The 23,548-nt window shown below is 59.3% G+C and overlaps 1 protein-coding gene across 1 annotated transcript in view; it reads left to right on the forward strand.

Moving 5' to 3' along the window:
• The first annotated feature begins 92 nt into the window (after nucleotides 1–92).
• The window catches only part of DGAT1 (diacylglycerol O-acyltransferase 1), a 32,581-nt gene continuing 9,125 nt past the window's right edge, over nucleotides 93–23,548 (forward strand). The window contains exons 1-10 of the mRNA XM_040432756.1: nucleotides 93–301; nucleotides 1,925–2,012; nucleotides 9,796–9,836; nucleotides 10,441–10,526; nucleotides 10,613–10,665; nucleotides 10,809–10,914; nucleotides 13,463–13,591; nucleotides 16,081–16,155; nucleotides 16,233–16,336; nucleotides 19,764–19,802. Of these exons, the coding sequence (XP_040288690.1) occupies nucleotides 186–301; nucleotides 1,925–2,012; nucleotides 9,796–9,836; nucleotides 10,441–10,526; nucleotides 10,613–10,665; nucleotides 10,809–10,914; nucleotides 13,463–13,591; nucleotides 16,081–16,155; nucleotides 16,233–16,336; nucleotides 19,764–19,802 (837 nt within the window). The 5' untranslated portion in view covers nucleotides 93–185. The remainder of the gene's footprint in view (nucleotides 302–1,924; nucleotides 2,013–9,795; nucleotides 9,837–10,440; nucleotides 10,527–10,612; nucleotides 10,666–10,808; nucleotides 10,915–13,462; nucleotides 13,592–16,080; nucleotides 16,156–16,232; nucleotides 16,337–19,763; nucleotides 19,803–23,548) is intronic.

Below are 23,548 nucleotides of genomic sequence, written 5' to 3' on the forward strand. Positions count from 1 at the left end.
CTTGCTGGAGGCGGGGCTTGGACTGAGCCTCCTAATTGTGATTGGTGAGGGGGCGTGGTTCTGAGCAGGAGCCCACGGGATTGGAGGAATAACCCACTGGGCGGAGACTTTGTGTGACCGGACCCGACAGCCTGAGGGTGGTAAAGTGAGTGACCCGCGGGTGAGAGTGACGTGAGCCCGGTCTGATGGCGGAGTCTGGCGGAGGAGTGACCCGGCGGAAGAATCCGGTGCAGAGGCTGAAGAGTGCGAGCCACAGCCCTGGAGAGCCGGAGGAGGCCGCCCGAGGAGAGGCGGGGCTAAGGTGCGGACACCCCAACGTGTGACCCGTCTGAGCCTGCACCCCCGACCTGAGGGGCCACTGACACCCCCCGACCTGAGGGGCCACTGACACCCCCCGACCTGAGGGGCCACTGACACCCCCCGACCTGAGGGGCCACTGACACCCCCCGACCTGAGGGGCCACTGACACCCCCCGACCTGAGGGGCCACTGACACCCCCCGACCTGAGGGGCCACTGACACCCCCCGACCTGAGGGGCCACTGACACCCCCCGACCCGAGGGGCCACCGACACCCCCCGACCCGAGGGGCCACCGACACCCCCCGACCCGAGGGGCCACCGACACCCCCCGACCCGAGGGGCCACCGACACCCCCCGACCCGAGGGGCCACCGACACCCCCCGACCTGAGGGGCCACCGACACCCCCCGACCTGAGGGGCCACCGACACCCCCCGACCTCCCCCGACCTGAGGGGCCCACCGACACCCCCCGACCTGAGGGGCCACTGACACCCCCCGACCTGAGGGGCCACTGACACCCCCCGACCCGAGGGGCCACCGACACCCCCCGACCTGAGGGGCCACTGACACCCCCCGACCCGAGGGGCCACTGACACCCCCCGACCCGAGGGGCCACTGACACCCCCCGACCTGAGGGGCCACTGACACCCCCCGACCCGAGGGGCCACCGACACCCCCCGACCCGAGGGGCCACCGACACCCCCCGACCCGAGGGGCCACCGACACCCCCCGACCCGAGGGGCCACCGACACCCCCCGACCCGAGGGGCCACCGACACCCCCCGACCCGAGGGGCCACCGACACCCCCCGACCCGAGGGGCCACCGACACCCCCCGACCCGAGGGGCCACCGACACCCCCCGACCCGAGGGGCCACCGACACCCCCCGACCCGAGGGGCCACCGACACCCCCCGACCCGAGGGGCCACCGACACCCCCCGACCCGAGGGGCCACCGACACCCCCCGACCTGAGGGGCCACCGACACCCCCCGACCTGAGGGGCCACCGACACCCCCCGACCTCCCCCGACCTGAGGGGCCCACCGACACCCCCCGACCTGAGGGGCCCACCGACACCCCGACCTGAGGGGCCACCGACACCCCCAGCCTGAGGGGGGCCCACTGACACCCCCGACCTGAGGGGGGCCCACCGACACCCCCGACCTGAGGGGGGCCCACCGAGACCCCCGACCTGAGGGGCCCCCACCGACACCCCCCGACCTGAGGGGCCCCCACCGACACCCCCCGACCTGAGGGGCCCCCACCGACACCCCCCGACCTGAGGGGCCCCCACCGACACCCCCCGACCTGAGGGGCCCCCACCGACACCCCCCGACCTGAGGGGCCCCCACCGACACCCCCCGACCTGAGGGGCCCCCACCGACACCCCCGAACATCACCCCGTTGAGCACCCCGATCTGACAGCCTCTCGTCTCCCACCGAAGAGTCCTGACAATCCTGTGCTCGGCGACACCTCAGCTTTCCAGCGCCCAACATGTCCTAATAAGTATCCCCGAGACATGACCGTCACTCCCATCATCCCTGACCCTAAGAGCGCAGTCTTTTGTCCTCTCGTGCACAATGTAGTATCACTCCCATCATCCATATCTCCGTTCTTCACACAGATGTCACAAGCTGCAGGATTCTCTTCTGAGCTCGGCCAGTGGCTACAGAAATTACCGGGGGGTCCTGAACTGGTGTGTCATCATGCTGGTGAGTGCTCTCCCCCAGTACAGTGCGACCAGGGGCCAGGAGGTGACCGGGGGTCTCTATAGCATCACCGGAGGTCAGGAGGTGACCGGGGGTCTCTATAGCATCACCGGAGGTCAGGAGGTGACCGGGGGGTCTCTATACCATCACTGGAGGTCAGGAGGTGACCGGGGGTCTCTGTACCATCACTGGAGGTCAGGAGGTGACCGGGGGTCTCTATACCATCACTGGAGGTCAGGAGGTGACCGGGGGTCTCTGTACCATCACTGGAGGTCAGGAGGTGACCCGTGGTCTCTATAGCATCACTGGAGGTCAGGAGGTGACCGGGGGTCTCTGTACCATCACTGGAGGTCAGGAGGTGACCGGGGGTCTCTATACCATCACTGGAGGTCAGGAGGTGACTGGAGGTCAGGAGGTGACCGGGGGTCTCTATAGCATCACTGGAGGTCAGGAGGTGACCGGGGGTCTCTATAGCATCACTGGAGGTCAGGAGGTGACCGGGGGTCTCTATAGGATCACTGGAGGTCAGGAGGTGACCGGGGGTCTCTATACCATCACTGGAGGTCAGGAGGTGACCGGGGGTCTCTATACCATCACTGGAGGTCAGGAGGTGACCGGGGGTCTCTATACCATCACTGGAGGTCAGGAGGTGACCGGGGGTCTCTGTACCATCACTGGAGGTCAGGAGGTGATCGGGGGGGTCTCTATAGCATCACTGGAGGTCAGGAGGTGATCGGGGGGGTCTCTATAGCATCACTGGAGGTCAGGAGGTGATCGGGGGGGTCTCTATACCATCACTGGAGGTCAGGAGGTGATCGGGGGGGTCTCTATAGCATCACTGGAGGTCAGGAGGTGATCGGGGGGGTCTCTATAGCATCACTGGAGGTCAGGAGGTGATCGGGGGGTCTCTATACCATCACTGGAGGTCAGGAGGTGACCGGGGGGGTCTCTGTACCATCACTGGAGGTCAGGAGGTGACAGGGGGGGGGTCTCTATACCATCACTGGAGGTCAGGAGGTGACTGGGGGGGGTCTCTATACCATCACTGGAGGTCAGGAGGTGATCGGGGGGGTCTCTATAGCATCACTGGAGGTCAGGAGGTGATCGGGGGGGTCTCTATAGCATCACTGGAGGTCAGGAGGTGATCGGGGGGGTCTCTATACCATCACTGGAGGTCAGGAGGTGATCTGGGGGGTCTCTATAGCATCACTGGAGGTCAGGAGGTGATCGGGGGGGTCTCTATAGCATCACTGGAGGTCAGGAGGTGATCGGGGGGTCTCTATACCATCACTGGAGGTCAGGAGGTGACCGGGGGGGTCTCTGTACCATCACTGGAGGTCAGGAGGTGACAGGGGGGGGGTCTCTATACCATCACTGGAGGTCAGGAGGTGACTGGGGGGTCTCTATAGCATCACTGGAGGTCAGGAGGTGACTAGGGGGTCTCTATAGCATCACTAGAGGTCAGGAGGTGACCGGGGGTCTCTATACCATCACTGGAGGTCAGGAGGTGACTGGGGGGTCTCTATAGCATCACTGGAGGTCAGGAGGTGACTGGGGGGTCTCTATAGCATCACTGGAGGTCAGGAGGTGACCGGGGGTCTAATCCAGTAGAGCGAGATGGTCCATGGATCTCCACTTACTGATCACGGGGTCAGCGGTCCTCCAGATCTTCTCCTGATGTCGGCCTCAGCTCCTCTCATATAGGTCCCTACAAGCGATGCGTGTCCTCCGAGGGTGCTGGCCTCCCCCGATCCGCCATCCAGAGGAGCACTCTATCTCTCTGCCGTCTCTCACTTCTGTCTTTTAACCCCTGACATCTGGGCAGGTTCTAGTGGCCCCTCAACAGTGATGTCTGAGGGGCAATAACTCGACACGGATTCAGCTATCTCCCCCCATTGAGGTGCGGACTTCCGGGACGAAGATAGCATGGCGGGGCCGAAGACGTATGCCCCGAGTGAGGGGTCCGAAGACGTGTGCCCCGAGTGAGGGGTCCGAAGACGTGTGCCCCGAGTGAGGGGTCCGAAGACGTGTGCCCCGAGTGAGGGGTCCGAAGACGTGTGCCCCGAGTGAGGGGTCCGAAGACGTGTGCCCCGAGTGAGGGGTCCGAAGACGTGTGCCCCGAGTGAGGGGTCCGAAGACGTGTGCCCCGAGTGAGGGGGCCAAAGACGTGTGCCCCGAGTGAGGGGGCCGAAGACGTGTGCCCCGAGTGAGGGGTCCGAAGACGTGTGCCCCGAGTGAGGGGTCCGAAGACGTGTGCCCCGAGTGAGGGGGGCGAAGACGTGTGCCCCGAGTGAGGGGGGCGAAGACGTGTGCCCCGAGTGAGGGGGGCGAAGACGTGTGCCCCGAGTGAGGGGGCCGAAGACGTGTGCCCCGAGTGAGGGGGCCGAAGACGTGTGCCCCGAGTGAGGGGGGCGAAGACGTGTGCCCCGAGTGAGGGGGCCGAAGACGTGTGCCCCGAGTGAGGGGGCCGAAGACGTGTGCCCCGAGTGAGGGGTCCGAAGACGTGTGCCCCGAGTGAGGGGGCCGAAGACGTGTGCCCCGAGTGAGGGGTCCGAAGACGTGTGCCCCGAGTGAGGGGGCCGAAGACGTGTGCCCCGAGTGAGGGGTCCGAAGACGTGTGCCCCGAGTGAGGGGTCCGAAGACGTGTGCCCCGAGTGAGGGGTCCGAAGACGTGTGCCCCGAGTGAGGGGTCCGAAGACGTGTGCCCCGAGTGAGGGGGGCGAAGACGTGTGCCCCGAGTGAGGGGGGCGAAGACGTGTGCCCCGAGTGAGGGGGGCGAAGACGTGTGCCCCGAGTGAGGGGGGCCGAAGACGTGTGCCCCGAGTGAGGGGGCCGAAGACGTGTGCCCCGAGTGAGGGGGCCGAAGACGTGTGCCCCGAGTGAGGGGGGCGAAGACGTGTGCCCCGAGTGAGGGGGGCGAAGACGTGTGCCCCGAGTGAGGGGGCCGAAGACGTGTGCCCCGAGTGAGGGGGCCGAAGACGTGTGCCCCGAGTGAGGCCTGAACCCAGGGCGGTCTTCTCAATGCTACTTTCATTATTTTGGGTTGTGACATCCTTCACCTCTCGGAGTATTGGGGGCATTTAGGAGTGGATTCTGTAAGAGAAGTCTTGGTGTCCCCTGCACCAGCCTGCTCTGTATGAGCAAGGCTTCTGAAGGACCGTCTCCTGATATCTAGAAAGGGCCTCCTATCAGTCAGAGTCAGGAGGTCAGAGTCCGCCGTTATCAGCCCCATCCCGTCATCAGGGTGATTGCGGTGTCCGGAGTTCAGAGCAGGATGATAAAGGCATTAGATTACAGGCATAAACCACCTGGGAGAGCATGGGGGTAGTAGTCCAGGGGGAGGGGCATGTGCCAGAGCCTAAGCTGTCAGGGCTGGACCCGGTGGGGTGCAGGAGTCGGGGCCCCAGTGTGTGCAGGGGCAGATGATGGGACTGGTAGTGACTGGCTGTGGGGTGCAGGAGTCGGGGCCCCCGGTGTGTGCTGTAAGCCCCGTGTAGTCTGCCCCTGCAGCAGGTGGTCTTCGCTTTACCCGTCTTCCACCATCATTTCCATCTCGGCCGGGGGCGTCACATCAGAATGAAAGGGGGTGCAAACTTTTATGGTCATGTGACTTGTCCTGGGTGTGGATACTTTTGTGATCATGTGACTTGTGCTGGGTGTGTGCAGGGGCAGATGATGGGACTGGTAGTGACTGGCTGTGGGGTGCAGGAGTCGGGGCCCCCGGTGTGTGCAGGGGCAGATGATGGGACTGGTAGTGACTGGCTGTGGTGTGCAGGAGTCGGGGCCCCCGGTGTGTGCAGGGGCAGATGATGGGACTGGTAGTGACTGGCTGTGGGGTGCAGGAGTCGGGGCCCCCGGTGTGTGCAGGGGCAGATGATGGGACTGGTAGTGACTGGCTGTGGTGTGCAGGAGTCGGGGCCCCCGGTGTGTGCAGGGGCAGATGATGGGACTGGTAGTGACTGGCTGTGGGGTGCAGTAGTCGGGGCCCCCGGTGTGTGCAGGGGCAGATGATGGGACTGGTAGTGACTGGCTGTGGGGTGCAGGAGTCGGGGCCCCCGGTGTGTGCAGGGGCAGATGATGGGACTGGTAGTGACTGGCTGTGGGGTGCAGGAGTCGGGGCCCCAGTGTGTGCAGGGGCAGATGATGGGACTGGTAGTGACTGGCTGTGGTGTGCAGGAGTCGGGGCCCCGGTGTGTGCAGGGGCAGATGATGGGACTGGTAGTGACTGGCTGTGGGGTGCAGGAGTCGGGGCCCCCGGTGTGTGCAGGGGCAGATGATGGGACTGGTAGTGGCTGGCTGTGGGGTGCAGGAGTCGGGGCCCCCGGTGTGTGCAGGGGCAGATGATGGGACTGGTAGTGGCTGGCTGTGGTGTGCAGGAGTCGGGGCCCCCGGTGTGTGCAGGGGCAGATGATGGGACTGGTAGTGACTGGCTGTGGGGTGCAGGAGTCGGGGCCCCTGGTGTGTGCAGGGGCAGATGATGGGACTGGCTGTGGTGTGCAGGAGTCGGGGCCCCTCGGTGTGTGCAGGGGCAGATGATGGGACTGGTAGTGACTGGCTGTGGGGTGCAGGAGTCGGGGCCCCCGGTGTGTGCAGGGGCAGATGATGGGACTGGTAGTGACTGGCTGTGGGGTGCAGGAGTCGGGGCCCCCGGTGTGTGCAGGGGCAGATGATGGGACTGGTAGTGACTGGCTGTGGGGTGCAGGAGCCGGGGCCTCTGGTGTGTGCAGGGGCAGATGATGGGACTGGTAGTGACTGGCTGTGGGGTGCAGGAGTCGGGGCCCCTGGTGTGTGCAGGGGCAGATGATGGGACTGGCTGTGGTGTGCAGGAGTCGGGGCCCCTCGGTGTGTGCAGGGGCAGATGATGGGACTGGTAGTGACTGGCTGTGGGGTGCAGGAGTCGGGGCCCCTGGTGTGTGCAGGGGCAGATGATGGGACTGGTAGTGACTGGCTGTGGGGTGCAGGAGTCGGGGCCCCCGGTGTGTGCAGGGGCAGATGATGGGACTGGTAGTGACTGGCTGTGGGGTGCAGGAGTCGGGGCCCCCGGTGTGTGCAGGGGCAGATGATGGGACTGGTAGTGACTGGCTGTGGGGTGCAGGAGTCGGGGCCCCCGGTGTGTGCAGGGGCAGATGATGGGACTGGTAGTGACTGGCTGTGGGGTGCAGGAGTCGGGGCCCCTCGGTGTGTGCAGGGGCAGATGATGGGACTGGTAGTGGCTGGCTGTGGTGTGCAGGAGTCGGGGCCCCCGGTGTGTGCAGGGGCAGATGATGGGACTGGTAGTGACTGGCTGTGGGGTGCAGGAGTCGGGGCCCCTGGTGTGTGCAGGGGCAGATGATGGGACTGGCTGTGGTGTGCAGGAGTCGGGGCCCCTCGGTGTGTGCAGGGGCAGATGATGGGACTGGTAGTGACTGGCTGTGGGGTGCAGGAGTCGGGGCCCCCGGTGTGTGCAGGGGCAGATGATGGGACTGGTAGTGACTGGCTGTGGGGTGCAGGAGTCGGGGCCCCCGGTGTGTGCAGGGGCAGATGATGGGACTGGTAGTGACTGGCTGTGGGGTGCAGGAGCCGGGGCCTCTGGTGTGTGCAGGGGCAGATGATGGGACTGGTAGTGACTGGCTGTGGGGTGCAGGAGTCGGGGCCCCTGGTGTGTGCAGGGGCAGATGATGGGACTGGCTGTGGTGTGCAGGAGTCGGGGCCCCTCGGTGTGTGCAGGGGCAGATGATGGGACTGGTAGTGACTGGCTGTGGGGTGCAGGAGTCGGGGCCCCCGGTGTGTGCAGGGGCAGATGATGGGACTGGTAGTGACTGGCTGTGGGGGGCAGGAGTCGGGGCCCCCGGTGTGTGCAGGGGCAGATGATGGGACTGGTAGTGACTGGCTGTGGGGTGCAGGAGTCGGGGCCCCCGGTGTGTGCAGGGGCAGATGATGGGACTGGTAGTGACTGGCTGTGGGGTGCAGGAGCCGGGGCCTCTGGTGTGTGCAGGGGCAGATGATGTGACTGGCTGTGGGGTGCAGGAGCCGGGGCCCCTGGTGTGTGCAGGGGCAGATGATGGGACTGGCTGTGGGGTGCAGGAGTCGGGGCCCCCGGTGTGTGCAGGGGCAGATGATGGGACTGGTAGTGACTGGCTGTGGGGTGCAGGAGTCGGGGCCCCCGGTGTGTGCAGGGGCAGATGATGTGACTGGCTGTGGGGTGCAGGAGTAGGGGCCCCTGATGTGTGCAGGGGCAGATGTTGGGACTGGCTGTGGGGTGCAGGAGCCGGGGCCCCTGGTGTGTGCAGGGGCAGATGATGGGACTGGCTGTGGGGTGCAGGAGCCGGGGCCCCTGGTGTGTGCAGGGGCAGATGATGGGACTGGTAGTGACTCCAGAACGTGTGCAGAGAGGCCTCGGGGTCACTCCCCGCCTTAGTGCTTTCATCATAGAGGGCGTGGGAAGTTTTGCAATAAGTATTAGATATCTATTTTGTTGCTGTGTCACTTCCACACTTGCCACAGAGGAGTCCAGCGGCAGAGCCTTCGCCCGACCTGTCAACACGTCTGCCGACTGATGGCATTTGTAAGACTGTTCAGGATCCTGATCCGTCTGACAAATGCATTGAAATGCCGGATCCGTCTTTGTTGTCATCCGGAAAAACGGATCCGGTATTTATTTTTTTCACATTTTTTTTTTTTCGGTCTGCGCAGACCAGAAGGACGGGTCCGGCACTAATACATTCCTATGGTAAAAAATGCCGGATCCGTCATTCTGGCAAGTGTTCTGGAGTTTTGGACGGGGGCAGAAGTGCAGCACGCTGCGGTATTATCTCCGTCCAAAAACCGTACAGTGACTGAACTGAAGACATCCTGATGCGTCCTGATCGGTTCGCTCTCCATTCAGAATGCATGGGGATAAAACTGATCCGTTCTTTTCCGGTATTGAGCCCCTAGGACGGAACTCGGCGCCGGAAAAGAATAACGCCAGTGTGAACGTAGCCTTAAGAATCTTCAGCTCCAGTACACAGCTATGCGTCGCCGTGGTTACATCCTGTAAGCCCCGTGTAGTCTGCCCCTGCAGCAGGTGGTCTTCGCTTTACCCGTCTTCCACCATCATTTCCATCTCGGCCGGGGGCGTCACATCAGAATGAAAGGGGGTGCAAACTTTTATGGTCATGTGACTTGTGCCGGGTGTGGATACTTTTATGGTCATGTGACTTGTCCTGGGTGTGGATACTTTTATGGTCATGTGACTTGTGCTGGGGATAGATACTTTTATGGTCATGTGACTTGTGCCGGGTGTGGATACTTTTGTGATCATGTGACTTGTGCTGGGGGTGGATACTTTTGTGATCATGTGACTTGTGCCGGGGGTGGATACTTTTGTGGTCATGGGACTTGTCCTGGGTGTGGATACTTTTGTGGTCATGGGACTTGTCCTGGGTGTGGATACTTTTGTGGTCATGGGACTTGTCCTGGGTGTGGATACTTTTGTGGTCATGGGACTTGTCCTGGGTGTGGATACTTTTGTGGTCATGGGACTTGTCCTGGGTGTGGATACTTTTGTGGTCATGGGACTTGTCCTGGGTGTGGATACTTTTGTGGTCATGGGACTTGTCCTGGGTGTGGATACTTTTGTGGTCATGGGACTTGTGCTGGGTGTGGATACTTTTGTGGTCATGGGACTTGTGCTGGGGGTGGATACTTTTGTGGTCAGGTGACTTGTGCTGGGGGTGGATACTTTTGTGGTCATGTGACTTGTGCTGGGGGTGGGTACTTTGATGCTTTGGCTGCTCCTCACTCCGGTTCTGTTCTTATCTTTCAGGTTTTGGGGAACGCGCGCCTTTTTCTGGAGAACCTCATTAAGTAAGTGTTAAAGAACCGGGGATGATGGGAGGGATATTAGGGGCCCGTTACAGAGAGCGCTGGATCGGCCGCTACAATGCAACTGATTAGTAGCAGACTCGATACATTGTATCACAGGTGTGCTGGATCGGCATGCCGCTACAATGTATCACAGAGGTGGAGAGCGGACTGTACCCGTCACCCAGCCTCACACCTGAGCCGCTCCTAAGGGTTTCATCTGTGACTGGGGGGGGGGGGGGGGGATCTGTGAGCGGCGGTGCGCGCCAGGCCTGTCGGTGCAGCTACAGTAAGGACCGCCACCAATTCCTATTGGGGACCTGCCTGCTGCCAGGACTGGACAGTGTGGCATACATTGGGTACTAGTGGGTCAAGGGCGGGTTCTGCTCCAGTGTTACCATGGTGACACTGAATAGCATCCCACATCGCTTATGTCCGGGGTCAGACGTGTGGCCCAGCAGGTGGTTGTAGAGACCACCACACATGGCGGTAAACCAGGGCAGGCATATGGGGGTTGTCTTGCTCCACAGTGTGCGCTCTACCTGCACCCCGCACCACCCAGGTCACCTGATCAGTGGGGTGTTTTATGTGCCCGTTCTCTCCTCAGGTATGGGATACTGGTGGATCCCATCCAGGTGGTGTCGCTGTTCCTCAAGGACCCCTACAGCTGGCCCTCCCCCTGCCTGGTACTTGGTGAGTTCATTCATGCTGACTGTTTCCCTCCTCCTGATACTTTCTCTCTCCTTTTTGAAGTGTCTGAATGTTTTCCTCTCTCGTAGCATCGCACGTCTTCATTTTGGGGTCCCTGCACTTGGAGCGGCGCCTGGCATCAGTAAGTTAAGTGCTATAATATGGGGGACCATGGTGGCAGCCATTACTACAGGAGTGGGGCGGTGTCCGGATCCTCCAGATTTGGGCTGGGGGAGGGGGCTTGTTTGGTTGGCGCGGGCTGCTCTCATTGTGTGTCTCCGGCAGGGAAGTTTTTCTGAGCGCATCGGGTTGTTCCTGTACGTCCTCATCCTCCCCAGCATCCTGTGCTTCCCCGTGCTGGTGGTCTTCACCGTGCCCTCCCTCAGCCTAGGTAAGTGCCCACTGCCCCATCCCCGGTGACTGTGTATAGGGGGGGGGGGTGATCCCCGGTGACTGTGTATAGGGGGGGGGTGATCCCCGGTGACTGTGTATAGGGGGGGGGGTGATCCCCCGTGACTGTGTATAGGGGGGTGATCCCCGGTGACTGTGTATAGGGGGGTGATCCCCAGTGACTGTGTATAGGGGGGGCTGATCCCCGGTGACTGTGTATAGGGGGGGCTGATCCCCGGTGACTGTGTATAGGGGGGGCTGATCCCCGGTGACTGTGTATAGGGGGGGCTGATCCCCAGTGACTGTGTATAGGGGGGGTGATCCCCAGTGACTGTGTATAGGGGGGGTGATCCCCGGTGACTGTGTATAGGGGGGTGATCCCCAGTGACTGTGTATAGGGGGGGTGATCCCCAGTGACTGTGTATAGGGGGGGTGATCCCCAGTGACTGTGTATAGGGGGATGATCCCCGGTGACTGTGTATAGGGGGGTGATCCCCGGTGACTGTGTATAGGGGGGTGATCCCCGGTGACTGTGTATAGGGGGGTGATCCTCGGTGACTGTGTATAGGGGGGGCTGATCCCCGGTGACTGTGTATAGGGGGGGCTGATCCCCAGTGACTGTGTATAGGGGGGGCTGATCCCCAGTGACTGTGTATAGGGGGGGCTGATCCCCAGTGACTGTGTATGGGGGGGGGGGTGATCCCCGGTGACTGTGTATAGGGGGGTGATCCCCGGTGACTGTGTATAGGGGGGTGATCCCCGGTGACTGTGTATAGGGGGGTGATCCCCGGTGACTGTGTATAGGGGGGGGGGGTGATCCCCAGTGACTGTGTATAGGGGGGGGGGGGGGGGCTGATCCCTGGTGACTGTGTATAGGGGGGGGGGGGGGTGATCCTCGGTGACTGTGTATAGGGGGCTGATCCCCAGTGACTGTGTATAGGGGGGGCTGATCCCCGGTGACTGTGTATAGGGGGGTGATCCCCGGTGACTGTGTATAGGGGGGGGGGTGATCCCCAGTGACTGTGTATAGGGGGGGGGGGGGGCTGATCCCTGGTGACTGTGTATAGGGGGGGGGGGGGGGGTGATCCCCGGTGACTGTGTATAGGGGGGGCTGATCCCCGGTGACTGTGTATGGGGGGGGGTGATCCCCAGTGACTGTGTATAGGGGGGGCTGATCCCCGGTGACTGTGTATAGGGGGCTGATCCCCAGTGACTGTGTATAGGGGGGGCTGATCCCCGGTGACTGTGTATGGGGGGGGGTGATCCCCGGTGACTGTGTATAGGGGGGTGATCCCCGGTGACTGTGTATAGGGGGATGATCCCCGGTGACTGTGTATAGGGGGGTGATCCCCGGTGACTGTGTATAGGGGGGTGATCCCCGGTGACTGTGTATAGGGGGATGATCCCCGGTGACTGTGTATATGGGGGTGATCCCCGGTGACTGTGTATAGGGGGGTGATCCCCGGTGACTGTGTATAGGGGGATGATCCCCGGTGACTGTGTATAGGGGGATGATCCCCGGTGACTGTGTATAGGGGGATGATCCCCGGTGACTGTGTATAGGGGGATGATCCCCGGTGACTGTGTATAGGGGGGTGATCCCCGGTGACTGTGTATAGGGGGATGATCCCCGGTGACTGTGTATAGGGGGGTGATCCCCGGTGACTGTGTATAGGGGGGTGATCCCCGGTGACTGTGTATAGGGGGGGGTGATCCCCGGTGACTGTGTATAGGGGGGGCTGATCCCCGGTGACTGTGTATAGGGGGGGCTGATCCCCGGTGACTGTGTATAGGGGGGGAGGGCTGATCCCTGGTGACTGTGTATAGGGGGGGGGCTGATCCCCGGTGACTGTGTATGGGGGGGGCTGATCCCCGGTGACTGTGTATAGGGGGGGGCTGATCCCCGGTGACTGTGTATAGGGGGGGGGGCTGATCCCCGGTGACTGTGTATAGGGGGGGAGGGCTGATCCCTGGTGACTGTGTATAGGGGGGGGGCTGATCCCCGGTGACTGTGTATAGGGGGGTGATCCCCGGTGACTGTGTATGGGGGGGGCTGATCCCCGGTGACTGTGTATAGGGGGGGGCTGATCCCCGGTGACTGTGTATAGGGGGGGGGGCTGATCCCCGGTGACTGTGTATAGGGGGGTGATCCCCGGTGAGTGTGTATAGGGGGGGGCTGATCCCCGGTGACTGTGTATATGGGGGTGATCCCCGGTGACTGTGTATAGGGGGGGGGGGGGGTGATGATCCTCGGTGGTTGTGTATAGGGGGGGGCTGATCCCCGGTGACTGTGTATAGGGGGGGGCTGATCCCCGGTGACTGTGTATAGGGGGGTGATCCCCGGTGACTGTGTATAGGGGGGGGGTGATCCCCGGTGACTGTGTATATGGGGGTGATCCCCGGTGACTGTGTATAGGGGGGGGGGGGGGATGATCCTCGGTGGTTGTGTAGAGAGTAGACCCCAGTGATTGTATTGTGGGTGGTCCTGTATTTATGGGGGCTTTTGGGTTTATACACCCATTTATTTCCGTGTCCCCCTCTCCCTGCAGTGGGTGCTGTGTTCTCTCTCATGGTTTACACCATCCTCTTCCTCAAGCTGTACTCCTACAAAGATGTGAACCGTTGGTGCCGGGAGCGGAGGCGGGCACAGGTCCGGGCGCTCGGCCGCACTCAGTCTGGTGAGACTCTGCTATTCCTCGTTTCCCTTGTGGGAGCTGCTCTTCCCATCAGTCTCATTTTACTACAGACCCCTACAGATGTGCCTCATGTGACCCCGGGGTCCGACCTATGTCTTTTATATGGACAGCTCTATATCTGCCTCTGCAGTGGATGAGTTTGGGGCGGCCCCAACGCTACTCTGGGTCCCCCAGACACCGTCGAGGTGTCACCACGTGTTGCTGCTCTCCGGAAGGGATGGTAAGGCGTAGTGCACCCCAATGGGAAATAAGTCCAGAGACTCAGGGTCTGCAATAAACCAGGGGCGGCTTTACTGGAGGAATTCGGGTACAAAACAATACAGGCGAGGCATAGTGCTGGCTTCTCCAGTCTCCTCCCTAGGACCAGGCATAGGGCCGGCTTCTCCAGTCTCCTCCCTAGGACGAGGCATAGGGCCGGCTTCTCCAGTCTCCTCCCTAGGACGAGGCATAGGGCCGGCTTCTCCAGTCTCCTCCCTAGGACGAGGCATAGGGCTGGCTTCTCCAGTCTCCTCCCTGAGGCGAGGCATAGGGCTGGCTTCTCCAGTCTCCTCCCTAGGACCAGGCATAGGGCTGTCTTCTCCAGTCTCCTCCCTAGGACCAGGCATAGGGCTGGCTTCTCCAGTCTCCTCCCTAGGACCAGGCATAGGGCTGGCTTCTCCAGTCTCCTCTCAGGACGAGGCATAGGGCTGGCTTCTCCAGTCTCCTCCCTAGGACCAGGCATAGGGCTGGCTTCTCCAGTCTCCTCCCTAGGACCAGGCATAGGGCCGGCTTCTCCATTCTCCTCCCTAGGACCAGGCATAGGGCCGGCTTCTCCAGTCTCCTCCCTAGGACCAGGCATAGGGCCGGCTTCTCCATTCTCCTCCCTAGGACCAGGCATAGGGCCGGCTTCTCCATTCTCCTCCCTAGGACCAGGCATAGGGCCGGCTTCTCCAGTCTCCTCCCTAGGACCAGGCATAGGGCCGGCTTCTCCAGTCTCCTCCCTAGGACGAGGCATAGGGCCGGCTTCTCCAGTCTCCTCCCTAGGACGAGGCATAGGGCCGGCTTCTCCAGTCTCCTCCCTAGGACGAGGCATAGGGCCGGCTTATCCAGTCTCCTCCCTAGGACGAGGCATAGGGCCGGCTTATCCAGTCTCCTCCCTAGGACGAGGCATAGGGCTGGCTTCTCCAGTCTCCTCCCTGAGACGAGGCATAGGGCTGGCTTCTCCAGTCTCCTCCCTAGGACCAGGCATAGGGCTGGCTTCTCCAGTCTCCTCCCTAGGACGAGGCATAGGGCTGGCTTCTCGTCTCCTCCCTAGGACGAGGCATAGGGCTGGCTTCTCCAGTCTCCTCCCTAGGACGAGGCGTAGGGCTGGCTTCTCCAGTCTCCTCCCTAGGACGAGGCGTAGGGCTGGCTTCTCCAGTCTCCTCCCTAGGACGAGGCGTAGGGCTGGCTTCTCCATTCTCCTCCCTAGGACCAGGCGTAGGGCTGGCTTCTCCATTCTCCTCCCTAGGACCAGGCGTAGGGCTGGCTTCTCCATTCTCCTCCCTAGGACCAGGCGTAGGGCTGGCTTCTCCATTCTCCTCCCTAGGACCAGCCATAGGTCTGGCTTCTCCAGTCTCCTCCCTAGGACCAGCCATAGGTCTGGCTCCTCCAGTCTCCTCCCTAGTACCAGGCATAGGGCTGGCTTCTCCATTCTCCTCCCTAGGACCAGCCATAGGTCTCGCTCCTCCAGTCTCCTCCCTGGCAGGAGAAGGGTTTGATGCTGAGGAAAGGCCTGAGCTATCTGTCCCTCTCTTCAGAAGGCTGGTGTACTGGTCAAAGGCTGGTGATCCAGTGTCTGTGGCTCAGTATCCCCGTCTCAGCATCTTCTCGTCACTCAGTAGTCTCAGGAGTCTTCCCCTTCAAGCACTTGGTCCCTAACTACAGAACACTAGGGGCTCTGACTGCTCTCCTTATATACGCTTGGAGCTGCAGGGGGGCCGAATACACCATGCTGCCCTTACCCAGCATGGATACCTGCCGGTAAGAGCAGACATCGCGCTCCAGTTCCCCCGTGATCCTGCCCCAGAACCCGGCGGACCTTGCTTCGTACATGTACGGCGTGGGTCCTTAAAGGGTTAAACTCTATGGCAGCTGTGGAAAATTACCAGCTTCTCATTCAAAGTCCTAACAGTCTCTCAGTATTCATTAACCCTTTCCACAGAGCCTTGCAAATACAGTGATAATGAACAGGATATATATAACAATATATAAAATGCAGTTACACAGTATTAAACAGTGCAAGTTAACCCTTTTCAAGAGAAATAAAGTAAGACGTTTATAACTTTGCGTAGGGGAAACAGGGGAAAATGTCCGCTAATGTCCAGACTTCACAGAACCCCTGCTCCAGGGCACTACACCTGATGTGACCCCGGGGTGCGGCCCGTGTCTTCTATAAGGACAGGTCTATATGTGCCTCGTTATCCATTGTAACTCATACCTCTGTCTCTCAGCTCCTCAGATGAGAAAAGCAAATGGAGACATTGGGAAGCAGGAGGTCACGTATCCTGGGAATCTGACGCACAGAGGTGGGTGGTACATGCTGCTCCACCTGTACAGTCGGTGTAATGTCCATGTCGTGACCAGAGGTCTCTTTACCCCTCAGATATTTATTACTTCATGCTCGCCCCTACTCTCTGCTATGAGCTGAACTTCCCACGTTCTCCGAGGATTCGCAAGAGATTCCTGCTCAGACGACTATTCGAAATGGTGAGAAGGGGGTGATGGAGGAGATTACACCGAAATACCCACCATCACTGCACCAAATCATGTGCCTCAATTTCCACTGCTGCCCCATCACTACACCTGTCCCATCACACCTGTCTACAACAAGTGCCATCACTACACCTGTCCCATCACACCTGTCTACAACAAGTGCCATCACTACACCTGTCCTATAACACCTGTCTACAACAAGTGCCATCACTACACCTGTCCTATAACACCTGTCTACAACAAGTGCCATCACTACACCTGTCCTATAACACCGGTCTACAACAAGTGCCATCACTTCACCTGTCCCATCACACCTGTCTACAACAAGTGCCATCACTTCACCTGTCCTATAACACCTGTCTACAACAAGTGCCATCACTACACCTGTCCTATAACACCTGTCTACAACAAGTGCCATCACTTCACCTGTCCCATCACACCTGTCTACAACAAGTGCCATCACTTCACCTGTCCTATCACACCTGTCTACAACAAGTGCCATCACTGCACCTGTCCCATCACACCTGTCTACAACAAGTGCCATCACTACACCTGTCCTATAACACCTGTCTACAACAAGTGCCATCACTTCACCTGTCCCATCACACCTGTCTACAACAAGTGCCATCACTACACCTGTCCTATCACACCTGTCTACAACAAGTGCCATTACTACACCTGTCCTATAACACCTGTCTACAACAAGTGCCATCACTACACCTGTCCTATAACACCTGTCTACAACAAGTGCCATCACTTCACCTGTCCCATCACACCTGTCTACAACAAGTGCCATCACTACACCTGTCCCATCACACCTGTCTACAACAAGTGCCATTACTACACCTGTCCTATAACACCTGTCTACAACAAGTGCCATCACTACACCTGTCTACAACAAGTGCCATCACTACACCTGTCCCATCACACCTGTCTACAAGAAGTGCTATCACTACACCTGTCCCATCACACCTGTCTACAACAAGTGCCATCACTACACCTGTCCCATCACACCTGTCTACAACAAGTGCCATCACTACACCTGTCCCATCACACCTGTCTACAACAAGTGCCATCACTACACCTGTCCCATCACACCTGTCTACAACAAGTGCCATCACTACACCTGTCCCATCACACCTGTCTACAACAATTGCCATCACTACACCTGTGCCATCACTACACCTGTCCCATCACACCTGTCTACAACAAGTGCCATCCCTACACCTGTGCCATCACACCTGTCTACAACAATTGCCATCACTACACCTGTCTACAACAAGTGCCATCACTACACCTGTCCCATCACACCTGTCTACAACAAGTGCCATCACTACACCTGTCCCATCACACCTGTCTACAACAAGTGCCATCACTACACCTGTCCCATCACACCTGTCTACAACAATTGCCATCACTACACCTGTGCCATCACTACACCTGTCCCATCACACCTGTCTACAACAAGTGCCATCCCTACACCTGTGCCATCACACCTGTCTACAACAATTGCCATCACTACACCTGTCTACAACAAGTGCCATCACTACACCTGTCCCATCACACCTGTCTACAACAAGTGCCATCATTACACCTGTCCTATAACACCTGTCTACAACAAGTGCCATCACTACACCTGTCTACAACAAGTGCCATCACTACACCTGTCCCATCACACCTGTCTACAACAAGTGCCATCACTACACCTGTCCCATCACACCTGTCTACAACAAGTGCCATCACTACACCTGTCTACAACAAGTGCCATCACTACACCTGTCCCATCACACCTGTCTACAACAATTGCCATCACTACACCTGTCCCATCACTACACCTGTCCCATCACACCTGTCTACAACAAGTGCCATCACTACACCTGTCTACAACAAGTGCCATCACTACACCTGTCTACAACAAGTGCCATCACTACACCTGTCCCATCACACCTGTCTACAACAAGTGCCATCACTACACCTGTCCCATCACACCTGTCTACAACAAGTGCCATCACTACACCTGTCCTATAACACCTGTCTACCACAGCTGCCATCACTACACCTGTCCTATAACACCTGTCTACAACAAGTGCCATCACTACACCTGTCCCATAACACCTGTCTACAACAAGTGCCATCATTACACCTGTCCTATAACACCTGTCTACAACAAGTGCCATCACTACACCTGTCCCATCACACCTGTCTACAACAAGTGCCATCACTACACCTGTCCCATCACACCTGTCTACAACAAGTGCCATCACTACACCTGTCCCATCACACCTGTCTACAACAAGTGCCATCACTACACCTGTCCCATCACACCTGTCTACAACAAGTGCCATCACTTCACCTGTCCTATCACACCTGTCTACAACAAGTGCCATCACTACACCTGTCCCATCACACCTGTCTACAACAAGTGCCATCACTACACCTGTCCTATAATACCTGTCTACAACAAGTGCCATCACTACACCTGTCCCATCACACCTGTCTACAACAAGTGCCATCACTACACCTGTCCCATCACACCTGTCTACAACAAGTGCCATCACTACACCTGTCCCATCACACCTGTCTACAACAAGTGCCATCACTACACCTGTCTACAACAAGTGCCATCACTACACCTGTCTACAACAAGTGCCATCACTACACCTGTCCTATAATACCTGTCTACAACAAGTGCCATCACTACACCTGTCCCATCACACCTGTCTACAACAAGTGCCATCACTACACCTGTCCCATCACACCTGTCTACAACAAGTGCCATCACTGCACCTGTCCCATCACACCTGTCTACAACAAGTGCCATCACTACACCTGTCCCATCACACCTGTCTACAACAAGTGCCATCACTACACCTGTCTACAACAAGTGCCATCACTACACCTGTCCTATAATACCTGTCTACAACAAGTGCCATCACTACACCTGTCCCATCACACCTGTCTACAACAAGTGCCATCACTACACCTGTCCCATCACACCTGTCTACAACAAGTGCCATTACTGCACCTGTCCCATCACACCTGTCTACAACAAGTGCCATCACTACACCTGTCTACAACAAGTGCCATCACTACACCTGTCCCATCACACCTGTCTACAACAAGTGCCATCACTACACCTGTCCCATCACACCTGTCTACAACAAGTGCCATCACTACACCTGTCTACAAGTGCCATCACTACACCTGTCTACAACAAGTGCCATCACTGTACATGTCCCATCACACCTGTCTACAACAAGTGCCATCACTACACCTGTCCCATCACACCTTTCTACCACAGCCGCCATCACTACACCTGTCCCATCACACCTGTCTACTACAACCGTCCTCAGTACACCTGTCTACCACAGCTGCCATCACTACACCTGTTCTTATGACTCTTCATTTCTCTATTGTCCAGCTGTTCATCATGCAGCTCCTGGTCGGCCTGATCCAGCAGGTGAGTTCATGCCCCGGTGACTCCTGTTCTGTCGTAGGAAGTCTTCTGGATTGTTACTTGATACTGGAGGCGATAGTTGAGGTCTCAGTCCCCATTGAGGAGTACAGGGTAATGCTGAGATACAGGAGGTTTCTTATGAAGGATTCCACCAGTAACATCCTGGGTAAATAGATGCTTCCAGGAGTACTGGGGTGTGTGAAGTGGTGAACATGGTCCTCATGTCCAGTAGAGAAGTCTGCTGTGTTACTAGTGAGGCCTGAAAGGGAGGATTAGACAAAGCTGAGGGGTCAGTACTGGTGGTCGGGGTCTGATAGAGAAAGTTGAGGGGTCAGTACTGGTGGTTTGGGGTCTGACAGAGAAGGTTAAGGGGTCAGTACTGGTGGTCGGGGTCTGACAGAGAAAGTTGAGGGGTCAGTACTGGTTATTGGGGTCTGATAGGGGAGGCTGAGGGGTCAGTACTGGTTATTTGGGTCTGATAGGGGAGGCTGAGGGGTCAGTACTGGTGGTCGGGGTCTGATAGGGGAGGCTGAGGGGTCAGTACTGGTTGTTTGGGGTCTGACAGCGAAGGTTGGGGGGTTAGTACTGGTTATTGGGGTCTGATAGGGGAGGCTGAGGGGTCAGGACTGGTGGTCGGGGTCTGATAGGGGAGGCTGAGGGGTCAGTACTGGTGGTTCGGGTCTGATAGAGATGGTTGAAGAATCAGGACTGGTGGTCGGGGTCTGATAGGGGAGGCTGAGGGGTCAGGACTGGTGGTTAGGGTCTGATAGAGATGGTTGAAGAATCAGGACTGGTGGTCGGGGTCTGATAGGGGAGGCTGAGGGGTCAGGACTGGTGGTTAGGGTCTGATAGAGATGGTTGAAGAATCAGGACTGGTGGTCGGGGTCTGATAGGGGAGGCTGAGGGGTCAGTACTGGTGGTTCGGGTCTGATAGAGATGGTTGAAGAATCAGGACTGGTGGTCGGGGTCTGATAGGGGAGGCTGAGGGGTCAGGACTGGTGGTTAGGGTCTGATAGAGATGGTTGAAGAATCAGGACTGGTGGTCGGGGTCTGATAGGGGAGGCTGAGGGGTCAGGACTGGTGGTCGGGGTCTGATAGGGGAGGCTGAGGGGTCAGTTCTGGTGGTCGGAGTCTGATAGAGATGGTTGAAGAATCAGGACTGGTGGTCGGGGTCTGATAGGGGAGGCTAAGGGGTCAGGACTGGTGGTCGGGGTCTGATAGGGGAGGCTGAGGGGTCAGGACTGGTGGTCGGGGTCTGATAGAGATGGTTGAAGAATCAGGACTGGTGGTCGGGGTCTGATAGGGGAGGCTGAGGGGTCAGTACTGGTGGTCGGGGTCTGATAGGGGAGGCTGAGGGGTCAGGACTGGTGGTCGGGGTCTGATAGGGGAGGCTGAGGGGTCAGTTCTGGTGGTCGGAGTCTGATAGAGATGGTTGAAGAATCAGGACTGGTGGTCGGGGTCTGATAGGGGAGGCTGAGGGGTCAGTTCTGGTGGTCGGAGTCTGATAGAGATGGTTGAAGAATCAGGACTGGTGGTCGGGGTCTGATAGGGGAGGCTGAGGGGTCAGGACTGGTGGTCGGGGTCTGATAGGGGAGGCTGAGGGGTCAGGACTGGTGGTCGGGGTCTGACAGAGATGGTTGAAGAATCGGGACTGGTGGTCGGGGTCTGATAGGGAAGGCTGAGGGGTCAGTACTGGTGGTTGGGGTCTGATAGGGGAGGCTGAGGGGTCAGGACTGGTGGTCGGGGTCTGATAGAGATGGTTGAAGAATCAGGACTGGTGGTCGGGGTCTGATAGGGGAGGCTGAGGGGTCAGTACTGGTGGTCGGGGTCTGATAGGGGAGGCTGAGGGGTCAGGACTGGTGGTCGGGGTCTGATAGGGGAGGCTGAGGGGTCAGTTCTGGTGGTCGGAGTCTGATAGAGATGGTTGAAGAATCAGGACTGGTGGTCGGGGTCTGATAGGGGAGGCTGAGGGGTCAGTTCTGGTGGTCGGAGTCTGATAGAGATGGTTGAAGAATCAGGACTGGTGGTCGGGGTCTGATAGGGGAGGCTAAGGGGTCAGGACTGGTGGTCGGGGTCTGATAGGGGAGGCTGAGGGGTCAGGACTGGTGGTCGGGGTCTGACAGAGATGGTTGAAGAATCGGGACTGGTGGTCGGGGTCTGATAGGGAAGGCTGAGGGGTCAGGACTGGTGGTCGGGGTCTGATAGAGATGGTTGAAGAATCAGGACTGGTGGTCGGGGTCTGATAGGGGAGGCTGAGGGGTCAGTACTGGTGGTCGGGGTCTGATAGGGGAGGCTGAGGGGTCAGGACTGGTGGTCGGGGTCTGATGGGGGAGGCTGAGGGGTCAGAACTGGTGGTCGGGGTCTGATAGGGGAGGCTGAGGGGTCAGGACTGGTGGTCGGGGTCTGATAGGGGAGGCTGAGGGGTCAGTACTGGTGGTCGGGGTCTGATAGGGGAGGCTGAGGGGTCAGGACTGGTGGTCGGGGTCTGATGGGGGAGGCTGAGGGGTCAGAACTGGTGGTCGGGGTCTGATAGGGGAGGCTGAGGGGTCAGGACTGGTGGTCGGGGTCTGATAGGGGAGGCTGAGGGGTCAGGACTGGTGGTCGGGGTCTGATAGGGGAGGCTGAGGGGTCAGGACTGGTGGTCGGGGTCTGATAGAGATGGTTGAAGAATCAGTACTGGTGGTCGGGGTCTGATAGGGGAGGCTGAGGGGTCAGGACTGGTGGTCGGGGTCTGATAGGGGAGGCTGAGGGGTCAGGACTGGTGGTCGGGATCTGATAGGGGAGGCTGAGGGGTCAGAACTGGTGGTCGGGGTCTGATAGGGGAGGCTGAGGGGTCAGGACTGGTGGTCGGGGTCTGATAGGGGAGGCTGAGGGGTCAGGACTGGTGGTCGGGGTCTGATAGGGGAGGCTGAGGGGTCAGGACTGGTGGTCGGGGTCTGATAGGGGAGGCTGAGGGGTCAGGACTGGTGGTCGGAGGCTGAGGGGTCAGGACTGGTGGTCGGGGTCTGATGGGGGAGGCTGAGGGGTCAGGACTGGTGGTCGGGTCTGATAGGGGAGGCTGAGGGGTCAGGACTGGTGGTCGGGGTCTGACAGAGATGGTTGAAGAATCAGGACTGGTGGTCGGGGTCTGATAGGGGAGGCTGAGGGGTCAGTACTGGTGGTCGGGGTCTGATAGGGGAGGCTGAGGGGTCAGGACTGGTGGTCGGGGTCTGACAGAGATGGTTGAAGAATCAGGACTGGTGGTCGGGGTCTGATAGGGGAGGCTGAGGGGTCAGTACTGGTGGTCGGGGTCTGATAGGGGAGGCTGAGGGGTCAGGACTGGTGGTCGGGGTCTGATAGGGGAGGCTGAGGGGTCAGGACTGGTGGTTGGGGTCTGATAGGGGAGGCTGAGGGGTCAGGACTGGTGGTCGGGGTCTGATAGGGGAGGCTGAGGGGTCAGGACTGGTGGTCGGGGTCTGATAGGGGAGGCTGAGGGGTCAGGACTGGTGGTCGGAGGCTGAGGGGTCAGGACTGGTGGTCGGGTCTGATAGGGGAGGCTGAGGGGTCAGGACTGGTGGTTGGGGTCTGATAGGGGAGGCTGAGGGGTCAGGACTGGTGGTCGGGGTCTGATAGGGGAGGCTGAGGGGTCAGGACTGGTGGTCGGAGGCTGAGGGGTCAGGACTGGTGGTCGGGTCTGATAGGGGAGGCTGAGGGGTCAGGACTGGTGGTTGACAAGTTGATGTCAGTAATGACTGAAGCATAGGATTTTG

Source organism: Bufo bufo, chromosome 5, assembly GCF_905171765.1.
Source record: "Bufo bufo chromosome 5, aBufBuf1.1, whole genome shotgun sequence".
NCBI classification, from domain to species: domain Eukaryota; kingdom Metazoa; phylum Chordata; class Amphibia; order Anura; family Bufonidae; genus Bufo; species Bufo bufo.